The sequence below is a fragment of the Carassius carassius genome, chromosome 39 (genome assembly GCF_963082965.1).
Source record: "Carassius carassius chromosome 39, fCarCar2.1, whole genome shotgun sequence".
Lineage (NCBI taxonomy): Eukaryota > Metazoa > Chordata > Actinopteri > Cypriniformes > Cyprinidae > Carassius > Carassius carassius.
Genome location: NC_081793.1, coordinates 5,161,167 through 5,177,434, shown reverse-complemented (window position 1 = coordinate 5,177,434; position 16,268 = coordinate 5,161,167). Strand labels below are relative to the sequence as shown.

The 16,268-nt window shown below is 39.6% G+C and overlaps 1 protein-coding gene across 1 annotated transcript in view; it reads right to left on the bottom strand.

Annotated features, from left to right (window-relative positions):
- Positions 1-15,756, bottom strand: part of LOC132121266 (phytanoyl-CoA hydroxylase-interacting protein-like) — a 39,385-nt gene extending 23,629 nt beyond the window's left edge. Inside the window, exon 1 of the mRNA XM_059530494.1 lies at positions 15,430-15,756. Within this exon, the coding sequence (XP_059386477.1) occupies positions 15,430-15,538 (109 nt within the window). The 5' untranslated portion in view covers positions 15,539-15,756. The remainder of the gene's footprint in view (positions 1-15,429) is intronic.
- Positions 15,757-16,268: the final 512 nt, after the last annotated feature.

Genomic DNA, 16,268 nt, shown 5'->3' with positions numbered 1-16,268 from the left:
TAAAATTTAATGCCTGCTACAGGTCTCAAAAAAGTTGGCATGGGGGCAACAAATGGCTAAAAAAGCAAGCAGTTTTGAAAAGATTTAGCTGGGAGAACATCTAGTGATTAATTAAGTTAATTGATATCAGGTCTGTAACATGATTAGCTATAAAAGCTTTGTCTTAGAGAAGCAGAGTCTCTCAGAAGTAAAGATGGGCAGAGGCTCTCCAATCTGTGAAAGACTGCGTAAAAAAATTGTGGAAAACTTTAAAAACAATGTTCCTCAACGTCAAATTGCAAAGGCTTTGCAAATCTCATCATCTACAGTGCATAACATCATCAAAAGATTCAGAGAAACTGGAGAAATCTCTGTGCGTAAGGGACAAGGCCGGAGACCTTTATTGGATGCCCGTGGTCTTCGGGCTCTCAGACGACACTGCATCACTCATCGGCATGATTGTGTCAATGACATTACTAAATGGGCCCAGGAATACTTTCAGAAACCACTGTCGGTAAACACAATCCGCCGTGCCATCAGCAGATGCCAACTAAAGCTCTATCATGCAAAAAGGAAGCCATATGTGAACATGGTCCAGAAGCGCCGTCGTGTCCTGTGGGCCAAGGCTCATTTAAAATGGACTATTTCAAAGTGGAATAGTATTTTATGGTCAGACGAGTCCAAATTTGACATTCTTGTTGGAAATCACGGACACTGTGTCCTCCGGGCTAAAGAGGAAGGAGACCTTCCAGCATGTTATCAGCGTTCAGTTCAAAAGCCAGCATCTCTGATGGTATGGGGGTGCATAAGTGCATACGGTATGGGCAGCTTGCATGTTTTGGAAGGCTCTGTGAATGCTGAAAGGTATATAAAGGTTTTAGAGCAACATATGCTTCCCTCCAAACAACGTCTATTTCAGGGAAGGCCTTGTTTATTTCAGCAGGACAATGCAAAACCACATACTGCAGCTATAACAACAGCATGGCTTCGTCGTAGAAGAGTCCGGGTGCTAACCTGGCCTGTCTGCAATCCAGATCTTTCACCTATAGAGAACATTTGGCGCATCATTAAACGAAAAATACGTCAAAGACGACCACAAACTCTTCAGCAGCTGGAAATCTATATAAGGCAAGAATGGGACCAAATTCCAACAGCAAAACTCCAGCAACTCATAGCCTCAATGCCCAGACGTCTTCAAACTGTTTTGAAAATAAAAGGAGATGCTACATCATGGTAAACATGCCCCGTCCCAACTATTTTGAGACCTGTAGCAGAAATCAAAATTGAAATGAGCTCATTTTGTGCATAAAATTGTAAACTTTCTCAGTTTAAACATTTGCTATGTTATCTATGTTCTATTGTGAATAAAATATTGGCTCATGTGATTTGAAAGTCTTTTAGTTTTCATTTTATTAAAATTTAAAAAACGTCCCAACTTTTCCGGAATTCGGGTTGTAATAGCATTGTGCTTAACTGTTTTTTATTTTAGTTTTTTAGTTTCATTACTGATCAGGCTACATAAAGCAATCTGTGTTATCTCATCTAACTTTGTATTTAAATATGAAGTCACCTATTCTCTTTTCTGTTTGCCAACTCCAGAATAAACTGCATAACAGTGGTGGCCGCTCTAGCATAAATAAATTCTTTTAAAGAAAAACTTGAAGCCGTAGAGTGTAGCGGTAGTCATCAGACACCAGGACAGGTGGATAAGCAGCCGTGACTTGTCTTCATAACAACTTACTAAGACCAGAACGATTTCGAAGTGAGATGAAACAGTCAAGTGAACTCTGTGATGCACTAGACATTGCTCACAGGAAGCAACAGTTCGACAAGCGGCCGTCTTTCCACCTCACACAGTAATCCATTCATTCTCACTACTGCAAACCTTACTAATGATGCATCTATCTCAGGTATGACACACTGCCCTATATCCTACTTACTTCTGCCATTAATTGAAACACCCCACCCAATCAATTAAAGTGAAAGTAAACAGAAATGATGTGGCACAAAGTTTCTACACTGGCACAGCTGTATTGGCTGACCTAGTTTATTTCACTAAGCCCCACTGTTTGTTTTTTATAATAACATAATCATATTAAACAGTCTAGTCCCCATGGGGTATTCGTTGTAATCCTTGCAGTTTGTTTCCAACCAACTTTCTTTATGACAGTATACTGCACTGACAGTTAAAGGGACAGTTCACCCAAAAATTTAAATCCTGTCATCATTTCCTTTTTAGAGATCATCAGGGACGTTCATTTTTTCAGTATTTACTAAACTGCTAATCTGTTTTTGTTTCTAATCTGAGACATCATATGAATGAAAATGGTCTGCAGACAGCAGGGAAAAAGCATGCAATATGCAAATAATAAAATACATACAGTATAGTCATGCAAACAGGATTTATGTATTGTTAAAAATGTAAATTAAAAAAAGCAAGAAGAAAGCACTCCCATAATCTTTTGTTATTGACTAGCCAAACTCTGCTGTATTCTGGAGCAAATACATCATTAATCCAATATGTCATAATGGATATGACTAATTTGTATACATGCATTTTGTTATGCATTTTGTAGATGCTTTTATCCAAAGCAACTTACTGTACATTACACTCAAAATAGGCATTATTTTTTCATCAGTTCATGGATTTACTTATGATTGGAAATTAAATTTATGACCTTGGTGTTAGTCTGCTAAATCACATTTTTCACTTCTCTTGTTATTTATGCATTTAAACAATTGTCTGTATGTTTGTTTTTTCAAGTCATGTTATTATGTTAGATATTGTTAGGTAGATATGTTAGTTTTGTACGATAAACAATTTTGGTTCTGTCTTGTTTCACTGCTTGATGTCAAATTAAAAATCTTGCTCCTGAAGCAAAACCAGTCCTGCAAAACATTCAAACAACACACAAATTAGCAAGAATTATGCAAACCTCATCACAAATGAGAGTATACAGATGAGGAGAGTTAATGTTCAGTCTTTATCCATGAGTGAACGGTGAGCTTGTCTAAGGAGCATTTAGAGCGAGAGTGAATACTCACATGACTGAATCTCTTAATAGAGCAGCAATGTGACATGTAACTGTATTAACACTCTGGTTTTTAGACAGAAGTTGTGAAAAGCACATACACATACACTGTGTGAAACTGTGACAGCAGTGATATAACATCACAGAGAGAGATGTGATCTGAGAAAAGCAAGCCTGGCATGGTGTTTCTTTTGGTGTGATATTTGAGCTTGAGGTGATGGAAAAACATACAAAGTTGGAGCTGAAGGCCATGGTGTTGAGCTTTTATTAGGAGTTTAAACATCATAAATGGAGTTTTATGAGTTTTTGTCTTCTGTTTTGGTTTAATGCAACAAAAAAAAGTATATACAGTATATATATATATATATATATATATATATATATATATATATATATATATATATATATATATATATATATATATATATTTAGCCGTCTTTATATTTTATAAATCATATTTATAGGTCTTTGTAACGAAGAGGCTGAGGCAGAATGTGAATCCATTTGCAGGAGTTTATTAAAGGAAGATCGTACAATCAGAGTCGTGTTACCAGGCAATGTGTCAATACTGTAAGGGCAGTCCGATCTTTCAACATACGCAGGGGTTATCCAGTAGGCAGAGACGAGTAGGCAGGCGAACAGGTCAAACACAAACATCAGTCCAATCAAGCAATATATCCAAAGGGGCAATCCAAGAGACGTGAACGAGATAACAGGCAGAATCGTGATCAAACAGGCAGTCAGAATACTCACAAGGAAAACGCTCGGTAAGGCAGGTTAACTGGCAATACTTCGCAGTGATGTGACATGCTAGCACATGTTAAATAGTCCCAAACAGGAAATGACTGTAGAAGCAGAGGGAGTGGTGAACAGTCAATACTCCGGTGAGGGCTCCCTCTGCTGTCGTGGTGTTTCAGAATCGCCCTCCCTAGGAGTGCCTCCTGGCACTCGGCGCAGCCGTCCCCGTGGTCGTGGCACTGGTCGATCTGGTCTGGCTCGTTGGAAGTCCTCCGTGAGAGACGGATCCAGAATGTCGCTGGCGGCTAGCCATGACCTCTCCTCAGGTCCATAGCCCTCCCAGTCCACAAAATATTGAAGCTGACCCCCTCTCCTTCTCGAGTCCAGTAATTCCTTTACCGTGTAGGCCGGTACTCCATCAATGTCCAGTGGCGGTGGTGGCTCTTGAGCCTCATGATTGGGGTCAGCATCCGTGTGGACCGGTTTAAGCAGTGAGACATGGAAGGAGGGAGAGATACGGTAGTTAGCAGGAAGCTCTAATTGGTACGTGACTTCATTGATTCTTCGTAGAATTTTGAAAGGGCCAGCGTACCTTGGGCTGAGCTTCCTGCTTGGTAGCCGCAACTTGAGATCCCGTGTTGAGTGCCAGACCCTTTGTCCTGGTTGATAGGATGGATGTGGGCGACGTCGCTTGTTAGCCTGGAGTTCCTGTACTCTGACAGCTCGTTGTAGGCAGATGTGAGCACTGTCCCACACCCTCTCGCTCCGACGAATCCAGTCATCCACAGCGGGGACTGATGATGGTTCGCCAGACCACGGGAACATAGGGGGTTGGTATCCGAGGACACACTGGAAAGGGGTTAGGCCTGTTCCCTCGAGCCAGTGCCTCCATTGCTCTATTGCTGCTTCCATAGACAGGAGTTCCTTATTCCCCACATCATAGTTTTGTTCAGCTGCCTTTAACCTTCTGGAAAAGAATGCACAAGGGTACAGTTTACCCGGTTGTCCATGGCGCTGGGAGAGTACGGCTCCAATGCCTGAGTCCGAGGCATCTACTTCCAAGATTAATGGTAAGTTGGGGTCAGGGTGCTTGAAGATAGGAGCCGTGGTGAATTTATCTTTTAAGAGTTTGAATGCTTGGGTAGCTTCCTCACTCCTCCTGAGTTTGGAAGGTTTACCCTTGAGGAGTGATGTCAGTGGTTCTGCAACCATGCTGTAATTTCTAATGAACCTTCTGTAGAAGTTAGCAAATCCCAGGAATCTCTGAAGTTCCTTGATAGAGGAAGGTTGGGGCCATTCCGTTACTGCCTTGACCTTGGCTTCGTCCATCTTAACACCCTGATGACTAATATGATAACCCAGGTCTGCTTGACGTGAAACTCACATTTCTCTGCTTTGACGTACAGGTGATTCTTCTGGAGCCGAGTGAGGATGGTCTTGACATGGTCAACGTGTTCTGCTTCAGACTTGGAGTAGATGACAATGTCATCAATGTAGGCAATTACATACTGGTTCAGCAAGTCACAGAATATTTAATTTATAAAGGACTGGAATACAGCGGGTGCGTTGGCAAGTCCATACGGCATGACCTGATACTCACAGTGCCCCCTAGTGGCGAGGAAGGCAGTCTTCCACTCGTCACCCTCTTTGATGCGAATAAGGTTGTATGCACTTCGTAGGTCCAATTTGGTGTAAATCCTTGCTTCGCGGAGTTGTTCCAGAGCTGAAGGGAACAATGGCAAAACGTAGCGGAACTTTATTGTGACATTGTTTAATCCCCGATAATCAATACAGGGCCTGAGTCCTCCGTCCTTTTTCTCCACAAAGAAGAACCCTGCTGCAGCTGGAGAAGTGGAAGGTCGGATGAGTCCTGAACTCAGGGCCTCCTCAATATAATCCTCCATGGCTTGGGATTCTGTACGAGACAAGGGATACACACGACTCTTGGGAGGCATGGCATGGAGTAAATCAATACTACAGTCCCATGGACGATGAGGTGGTAGCTGTGTTGCCTTAGTTTTACTAAAGACCTCTGCTAGGTCATCATAACAGGGGGGAATGATTACAGTCTTGGTACTCGAGGGACTTTCAACACTGGTGATACAGCAAGGTTGGGGAACTGACGAGAAACAGTGATTTTCACAAAAGGCTGACCACTTGGTCAACTCACCCTGAGGGCAGGACAGGACGGGGTCGTGAATGGACAGCCATGGGAATCCGAGGATGACTTCATGTTTAGGAGAGTTAACGACATAGAAAGATATGGACTCCTGGTGAAATAACCCCACTTGCAAGGTAAGTGTCTTAGTTTGTTGAGTTATTCCAGTTCCGATTGCTGTGTCGTTGATGGCTTTGATCTTGATGGGTGGGTTACATGGTTGGACGGGTAAGTTATACTTCGTGACGATATCTTCATGAATGAGATTTAATGCAGCTCCGGAATTGATCATTGCTGTTAATGAGATGGATAGCTCTTCAGTTTTCAAGGTAAGGGGAAGTTTGAAGGATTGATTATTAGGTATAGATAAGTGTTCCATATTTACCAGAATGGGTTTCAGGGCCTTGTGTGGACATCTCTGCACTGTAAAAAAAAAAAAAAAAAAATTGCGTCAACTTAAAAAAATAAGGCAACTTATCGCAAGCACTTTTTTGAGTAGACTTAACAAACGGGGACTAAAGTCCACCCAACTTAAAATAATAACTTAATATCACAAGTTGTCACAACATAAATAGTCATGTTAACCTAAACAATATCATAACAAATTTTTTTTGTTTATTGAACACAAGGCCTATTACATTTATCTGATGCTTTTGTACAAAGCTACAATTGCTATATATGTCAGAGGTCGCACGCCTCTGGATCAACTAGAGGTTAAGTGTCTTGCTCAGGGACACATTGGTGTCTCACAGTGGATTTGAACCCTGGTCTCTCACACTTAGGGCATGTGTCTTATCCACTGCGCCAACACCACCATCTATAAGCATACACAATTTTTTATATTATTCAAATAGTCTAAATAAATAAAAGACCATAACACAGGTCAAATAACTTTTTTTATTATTGAAAGTTTGTGTCCAAGGCACAAGGACATACCAAGTCTTGTATATTAACTTCTTTACTCAATGCATTTTAGACTAAACTCAACACATGGTACATAATGCATGTTAAATAAATCCAGTGTTAATTATACCTTAATACGTTAGCAGTCTTGTGGCATGAAGTCACATGTATTTAACATTTTTGTTTGTTTTTAAAGGAAATATTATTTGAAAATTATTATATTGCATATTTTAACACCAACCTAATCCACTGGGCAAAGTTGAAAGATGTTGAAAAGACGTCCACTGAGGAGACAGAATGTTTTTATGATGTCTTTTTTTTATGTTTTTTTATGTCTTCTGTACGTCCAATATACAGGTCCTTCTAAAACAATTAGCATATTGTGATAAAGTTAATTATTTTCCATAATGTAATGATAAAAATTAAACTTTCATATATTTTAGATTCATTGCACACAAACTGAAATATTTCAGGTCTTTTATTGTTTTAATACTGATGATTTTGGCATACAGCTCATGAAAACCCAAAATTCCTATCTCAAAAAATTAGCATATCATGAAAAGGTTCTCTAAACAAGCTATTAACCTAATCATCTGAATCAACTAATTAACTCTAAACACCTGCAAAAGATTCCTGAGGCTTTTAAAAACTCCCAGCCTGGTTCATTACTCAAAACCGCAATAATGGGTAAGACTGCTGACCAGAAGGCCATCATTGACACCCTCAAGCAAGAGGGTAAGACACAGAAAGAAATTTCTGAACGAACAGGCTGTTCCCAGAGTGCTGTATCAAGGCACCTCAGTGGGAAGTCTGTGGGAAGGAAAAAGTGTGGCAAAAAACGCTGCACAACGAGAAGAGGTGACCGGACCCTGAGGAAGATTGTGGAGAAGGACCGGTTCCAGACCTTGGGGGACCTGCGGAAGCAGTGGACTGAGTCTGGAGTAGAAACATCCAGAGCCACCGTGCACAGGTGTGTGCAGGAAATGGGCTACAGGTGCCGCATTCCCCAGGTCAAGCCACTTTTGAACCAGAAACAGCGGCAGAAGCGCCTGACCTGGGCTACAGAGAAGCAGCACTGGACTTTTGGAAAAATTTTGCATGTCATTCGGAAATCAAGGTGCCAGAGTCTGGAGGAAGACTGGGGAGAAGGAAATGCCAAAATGCCTGAAGTCCAGTGTCAAGTACCCACAGTCAGTGATGGTCTGTGGTGCCATGTCAGCTGCTGGTGTTGGTCCACTGTGTTTTATCAAGGGCAGGGTCAATGCAGCTAGCTATCAGGAGATTTTGGAGCACTTCATGCTTCCATCTGCTGAAAAGCTTTATGGAGATGAAGATTTCTTTTTTGGCACGACCTGGCACCTGCTCACAGTGCCAAAACCACTGGTAAATGGTTTACTGACCATGGTAGTATAACTGTGCTCAATTGGCCTGCCAACTCTCCTGACCTGAACCCCATAGAGAATCTGTGGGATATTGTGAAGAGAAAGTTGAGAGACGCAAGACCCAACACTCTGGATGAGCTTAAGGCCGCTATCGAAGCATCCTGGGCCTCCATAACACCTCAGCAGTGCCACAGGCTGATTGCCTCCATGCCACGCCGCATTAAAGCAGTCATTTCTGCAAAAGGATTCCCGACCAAGTATTGAGTGCATAACTGAACATAATTATTTGAAGGTTGACTTTTTTGTATTAAAAACACTTTTCTTTTATTGGTCGGATGAAATATGCAAATAGTTTGAGACGGGCATTTTGGGTTTTCATGAGCTGTATGCCAAAATCATCAGTATTAAAACAATAAAAGACCTGAAATATTTCAGTTGGTGTGCAATGAATCTAAAATATATGAAAGTTTAATTTTTATCATTACATTATGGAAAATAATGAACTTTATCACAATATGCTAATTTTTTGAGAAGGACCTGTAGATATTCACAGATCCTCCTTACAAGGTTCTTTGACTTTATTTCTGTCAGACATCTAGAGAAGCTCTTATTGAGAATTAACAGAGGTTTAAATGTTGAAACTTGATTCATTTGAAGTCACCATTGTGGTGGAAAGTGTTTGGTTTAGTTGGGATCTTGGTCCAGTTACTTCTTGTGTCAGCTTGTCTCTTGCTGCTGTAACGGTGTTTTTTAAAACGCTGATTTTGTGGCAGAGAGAGTTGAGATCAAGAGTAAACTACACATCTTGCTTTCAATGGTGACCAATTATAGCAAAATAAGATATTAATGTATTGTTGCAACTATGGATTTAATTTTATGGATAGAAACCTTGTAGATAAAATAATTTTTTAATTTTAGAAAACCGGTCATGTCGTCTCAAACAGACATCAAGATTTTGGATATGCATCACGTCAATGGTGACAATCAGAACAAAAAAGGCTGGAAAATAAGGATGAGTTTGTGCTATGGAGCTCTTTTGTTTGTCACCGTTGTTGTGATGCATATGCTAAATCTAGAAGTCTGTGTGTGTGAGTACTTGATCCTTTTACTCAAAATATTTCAAACACATTCATTTTGTCCATCTTCAAAATTTGTATTTTGCTCTTGGTGCCTGTTTAAAAATATCAAACAAAACTTATTTACTGATCTCAAATACTTATTATGTGATGACTTTCTCATCACCAACAAAGAGCTGATAACACCTGAGCTCATTTAATTTTGTCTTTCTTCATCACAAAAACAGTATTTTAAAATACACCATTATAGCAGCAAGAGACACGCTAATACAAGAAGTAACTGGACCAAGATCACAACTAAACCAAACACTTTCCACCACAATGGTGACTTCAAATGAATCAAGTATCAACATTTAAACCTCTGTTAATTCTCAATAAGAGCTTCTCTAGATTTCTGACAGAAATAAAGTCACAGAACCTTGTAAGGAGGATCTGTGAACGTCTATATCGGACGTACAGAAGACATAAAAAGACATCCAATGGACGTAACTTTGCCCAGTGGATTAGGTTGATGTTATAATATGCAATATAGTAATTTTCACGTAATAGTTCCTTTAAAAATAAACAAAAATGTTAAATACATGTGACTTCATGGCACAAGACTGCTAACGTATTAAGGTATAATTAACACTGGATTTATTTAACATGCATTATGTACCATGTGTTGAGTTCAGTGTAAAATGCATTGAGTAAAGAAGTTAATATACAAGACTTGGTATGTCCTTGTGCTTTGGACACAAACTTTATAGATGTTGGTGTTGGCGCAGTGGATAAGACACATGCCTTTGGTGTGAGAGACCCGGGTTCGAATCCACTGTGAGACACCAATGTATCCCTGAGCAAGACACTTAACCCCTAGTTGCTCCAGAGGTGTGCGACCTCTGATGTATATAGCAATTGTAAGTCGCTTTGGACAAAAGCATCAGATAATAGGCCTTGTGTTCGGTAAACAAAAAATATAATTTTGTTCTGATATTTTTTAGGTTAACATGACTATTTATGTTGTGACAACTTGTGATATTAAGTTATTATTTTAAGTTGGGTGGACTTTGGTCCTCTTTGTTAAGTTTACTCAAAAAAGTGCTTGCGATAAGTTGCCTTATTTTTTTAAGTTGACGCAACTTTTTTTTTTTACAGTGATGGCAATGATGGCCCGGTTCACCGCAGTAGAAACAGAGACGGAGATGGCATCGCCGTGCTCGTTCACTTTCAGAAAGTTTGGTATAGTTGACTTGCATGGGTTCTTCGGGTGTTATAGTTTTATTTACAGTCGTGGTAACAGGCGGTATTTCCTTCATATACTTTCCTCGCGGAGTCTGTCTCATCAAATTATCCATCCTAATTGCAAGCCTGACGAAGTCAGTAAACGATGAATTCTCTCCTTTACATACGAGCTCTGCCTGGAGATCCGTGTTAAGGCTTCTCTGGAATATGGCTTTCAGGGAAACGTCATTCCACCCACTCTGAGCAGCGAGGGTGTGAAACAAGATGCCGTACTCGGCGGCTGTTCTGTTTCCTTGCGACATTTGTAGAAGTTGAGCTGATATAGCCTTGCCCCCTGCGGGATATTCAAACACTTCTTGAAGTTGTTGCAGGAAATAGTCTAAGGATCGTCTGAATCTCATGTCAGTATCCCAAACAGCTGCAGCCCAGTCAATCGCCTTCCCAGACAACAGGGACATCATGACAGCACATTTCTTTTCGTCAGAATTAAACTTGTCCTCCTGATTGTCGAAATAAATCTTTACTTGAAGAACAAAGCCTCGACATCTATCAGCAGACCCATCGAATTTATCTGGTAGTGCGAAACTCACCGCTCTAGGCGTGGTTGCTGGAAGTGACTGGATGTAGCTCGTCAAGTGCTCACTGACTGCTTGAAGTTTACTCAACTGATCTTGGTACCCCTTTAAGACTTCACTTTGATAAGCGAACGCCGATTGCATGTTAGAAACTTCCGCTGGATTCAGTTAAGGCGAAGTATTCTGTAACGAAGAGGCTGAGGCATAATGTGAATCCATTTGCAGGAGTTTATTAAAGGAAGATCGTACAATCAGAGTCGTGATACCAGGCAATGTGTCAATACCGTAAGGGCAGTCCGATCTTTCAACATACACAGGGATTATCCAGTAGGCAGAGACGAGGAGGCAGGCGAACAGGTCAAACACAAACATCATTCCAATCAAGCAATTTATCCAAAGGGGCAATCCAAGAGACGTGAACGAGATAACAGGCAGACTCGTGATCAAACAGGCAGTCAGAATACTCACAAGGAAAACACTCGGTAAGGCAGGTTAACTGGCAATACTTCGCAGTGAAGTGACATGCTAGCACATGTTAAATAGTCCCAAAAAGGAAATGACTGTAGAAGCAGAGGGAGTGGTGAACAGTCAATACTCCGGTGAGGGCTCCCTCTGCTGGCGTGGCGTTACAGTCTTTATACCTATACGTTTTTTTTCTTTGGTGGTATGAAAAACAAACAAGACCATATGTCATTAGAACAACATCAGTGTGAATACATAATGACAGAATTTAAATTTTTGGGTAAACTACCCTTTGAAGCAAAGTCTATTGGCTATTTAAAAAAAATACATATTTAAGTGTTTTCTGTTTTTAAGTTGCACTTAACATCCATTCAATTTGCTAAACCTCTTTGGTTAACTGTTTAATGTACATAGAAAATGTATTTAGATTTAACCCAAAAGAGTTTACTCTCAGCTAACACTCTTTGCCCCAAATCTCACTTATTCAAACAGCATGACTGTCTCTAGAAGCATGTTCAGCTGAGAATAGGCTAATAATCATGAATCAGCTCCATTATTCATCTGATCCATGTCTGTTTTGTTGTCATTTTGCAGTGTTATATGTGCACAGCGGACACAATTAGCAAATTGATGGCCATTTTAAATCGTTTCTTTCACTAGCAGGCGGGCTTGGCAGATGGTGGCCCCTGTTTTGGAGCCAGTCCCCCCATACACAGCTGGCCTAAGCTGTATATTCAGACAGGGGTAGTGAGTTAGCACTGTCAGGCTCCTGTAGGCCCTTACACAAAGGACTCCCCATCTGAGGCCTGCCCGGAGGGGGAAGAAACATTGCCTTTAATGCATGCTTATCAAGGAGTCCCAAAGCACAGGTCCAGCTCATCCATTTTTTATCTTTTCACAAATAGTTGCATGTCTGTAGAGTATTCTGTGCTTTAGAAGCAAATGCTTGCTTTGAGTGCATCTGCAGTTTCACAGTGAATATATAATGGAAATATGGACTCATTCCTCATGAATCTTAGTAAGGGATGTACTTACCATATTAGCACCAAGCATTTACTAGAACAGCGGTTCTTAATTCCAGTCATTGGGACCCCCTGCTCTGCAAATTTTGTATGTCTCTCTCATCTCTTCAGACGTTTGTTCTATTCGAACGTAAGTGCCCTGTGAAGTGGACATCACATTTAAATTGTATTTATTTACAGAGGTATATGATGTCACACTTGTCCGTGTGTGAAGACGTTGTGCAGCGCAAATCCGTAAATGAATGTTCCAAAGTGAAGTAAACTTCAACAGATTTCCCCTGCTTAGGGTAGAGAGCAAAGAACACTGTGTAGAGACCATGTCACACAGTCGGAACACAGTTCATGCATGGAGCTCACTTCTAACGAGCTGCTATTTGAATCAGGTGTGTTAACAAAGAGAAACATGCAAAATGTGCAGAGGAGGGGGTCACAAGGACTGGAATTGAGAACCGCTGTACTAGAAGATCAACACAGGTGCCATTCTCATTCTCTGTAAATGATGATATTTGAGTCTCAATTATTAAATTAACAGGACACTGGCCTTATTTACATTGATAGATTCACATTTCTTTATGAGCAATACAAAATAAATATAATTTTTTTTTTTTAGCAAATTTTCATATTGATTCATTTACATTGAATTCTTGGATTGAATAGACAACAAAATTCAAAATTTTATCTAAATTGGCTTTAAATGAGATTTAAATAGTTTTTTCACTGACTTTGTTTTTAATGGCATAAACCAAAAAAATAATTGTAAATGTCAGAGGAAAATAAAAATACAGATAAAACATCTATGAAAAACCAATACAGAAAATAATATTTTATATGACTCATTGAGCAGTATTTTAATTGACTTTTCTTGCTGTCGTAAATAATATTTGTCAGCTAATTTTTGTACATTCTTTTTGCTGATATTCAAACCTGTAACATTAAATCCTCATTTATACTTATATTTATATTTAGAATAATATAACTGCCATAAAATATGCTGACAGAGAAATCATTGGTTATTACTTTGATTATTATATTATTATTATTTCAGTGATAATGTGTGATTAAAATATGTATAAAATAGATGTATAAAACTCAGAGGACAGATGGGTCAGGAAAAGAATGTATTCATTGTGACTCAGTCATGTTCATCATATCTCTGTCTTGTTCCTTCTTGGCCCAAATCTGTGCAAATTATTAGCCAAGATCTATTAACCAGTAAGATTTTGTGATTCTCTGCGTGTGTTTAACATGTCTAGTGCAAACAGAAGCATCCAAATAATATCTATTCAGTTAAAAAGCAATATGAATGGACAAAGTATTTACAGCACTTTTCAAAAGCTTGTCTTTATCTGTCGCTGTCCATATAAGAACATTAAAACAATAGAATCTAAATCAATAGAGTTGTATGTCTATCACTCTGAGGATTGTGACAGCTTCGATGCTACACTGCACGGACCGTGTCAATAAGAACGTTCTCTCTCTCTTTTTTGTCTCTCTCTCTGTCTTGTGACAGCATGGCTGAAGGGACTTTGAGTTCCTCTGCACAGTACTGGTATAGAATACAAATCAGAGCTCGAAGGAAATTTCGTTCAGCTCACACAAAGCATGTTCTTTGCTTTAGCTCTGATATAGTCCACAGAAATCAACACACAGCTATTTCATTATTCACTTTTACATTTGCTTTAACATATTTACTCAAAATATACTAAACATCATTTGAAACTGAAAACTGTCACTAGATTGCAACACACATCTGTCAGTTATAGCTGTCAACTTACTGTATGCAAAAAAATGTAAAAAGGTCTAGATATCAGACAATTAATTGGCTTGGCCAAAAAGCATATACTTATGAAGTACTAAATATTCTGCCATTATGATACACAAGGAAAAAACATAGTAGGCTATATGTTTCTATTCTTTGATATGCTTTGTATTTTTAATATTATGATCCTCTGTTCCAGAGCTGCACGAGACAAGAGAGCTTTCTCTAGAAAATCAATGGCTAAGAATGCCTTGAAACGCACGCACTTGGATACACCCATAAATCCTGTACATAACCATTAATCATGAATTTAGTAGCTACAAATGCGCATAAGACAATGGGCAATACAGTCTCCCCCAGATGATTCAGCATATTTAGAGTGTGGATCGAATAAACGTTTTGCTTTCTTTACTATGTGAGCAAGAGAGTAAACTGCTCACTGGTCGTATATCCTCAGATGCATGCAGCTGCAATCCGGTATTGTTTCATTATGGTGCGCGCGCAATGACCGTGTCCATGGTGCTGAACGTTACGCGAGCATCGTATTGAAACAAGCATTCAAGTGAATGGAATATTAATGCTCGGAGAGCATGCACCTCTTTCTGTGACCCAAAGGAAAATAATAAAATGCACCTAAGTGTGCATACATGCGTCTTAAACGCATTTAATTGATACGGAATGGTGTGATTTATTCATGAAAACGTCGTTTTACTATGAATCACAGCATGTGAGTCTTATGGTGGTGCATGAATTATAAAAACCCTTCATTATCTAGAAAGCTCAATTCAATGCTTTTTGAAGAAAAATAACTAAGCATCCTCACTCTCATGCACTTTCATGCACGCGCCGTCAATTTTCACGTTTTTCAAAAAGACGAAACTGCTATTCAGCACGTGAGTTGCGTGATTGCTTTTGCGTGCATATATTTCCAAGTGAAATTCCAGCTCCAGAAAATGCGAGAGGATCTTTTAAAGCATGCTTTAAATGCATTTGCATTTAGAATTTTGCATGCATTTAAACATTTCCCCGTCTTCAAATCTCAAACGCAATGGCACTGCTCCTCCACTTCACCTGTCAGAGGACAAATAGATAATTTTTAGGAAAAGTAACACTTCTTACCTTCTCTCTCACAAAGCTGAATGGCTTCCAGACTGAGATTCTTCATCATGTCCTCGCACGGGCTCGTGGGGCTGCTGACACTGTGTCCCACGCGTGGAACCTCCATCATTGAGCCTCTAAATGACTGATATTCCGCTGTTGAGAGTGACTGCAGTGCCGCAGGACAGATCTTCACTCCGTGCTCTCTCTGTCTCCCACGGGTTTCCACAGTGTGCTGCTGATGAGAGCCACGTCAGCACATCGTCACGGCCGCTCCATCGGAGCTGATCTCTGCTGCGACACGCACAGTCAAGGGCAAAGAGCAGCGACCTGTTCTACTGTAATGCAAAATGCAATACATAAATAAGTAGAAATAAGTCAGTTTTTGTGAGATGTACACTTGAAATTGCGAGAAAAAAATCTGAGTTTGTATCTTGCAGAGACAGAAAAGTCTGAGATAAAAAGTCTCATTTAAAATGTGTAACTTTTAAGTTTTACTATAATTTACACCCAAACCAAAATGACTCACTGTTAGCAATTGATGTAATTTTACAATAGATTTTACAACAATACATTGTATTCATGGTTTTTATTGTAAATGCAAATGCATGATGGGAAATTGATGGACATTCCTGTAATGTTATTGTAACTACACTGTAGAAGCATTGTTTTACAGGCACCACAAAGCATTGTGGGATAGCATTAAAACTAGTACTTTCATATTCTTTCTAACATAAAGATTATAAGTATATTAGTACAATGTTATTTTAAGGTTAGTAAAATGTTCCTGCAACATTCTCTGTCATTCAAACACCTGCTGTGAACAAGCAAGAAAGAAAGAGAAATAAGAACACAAACTA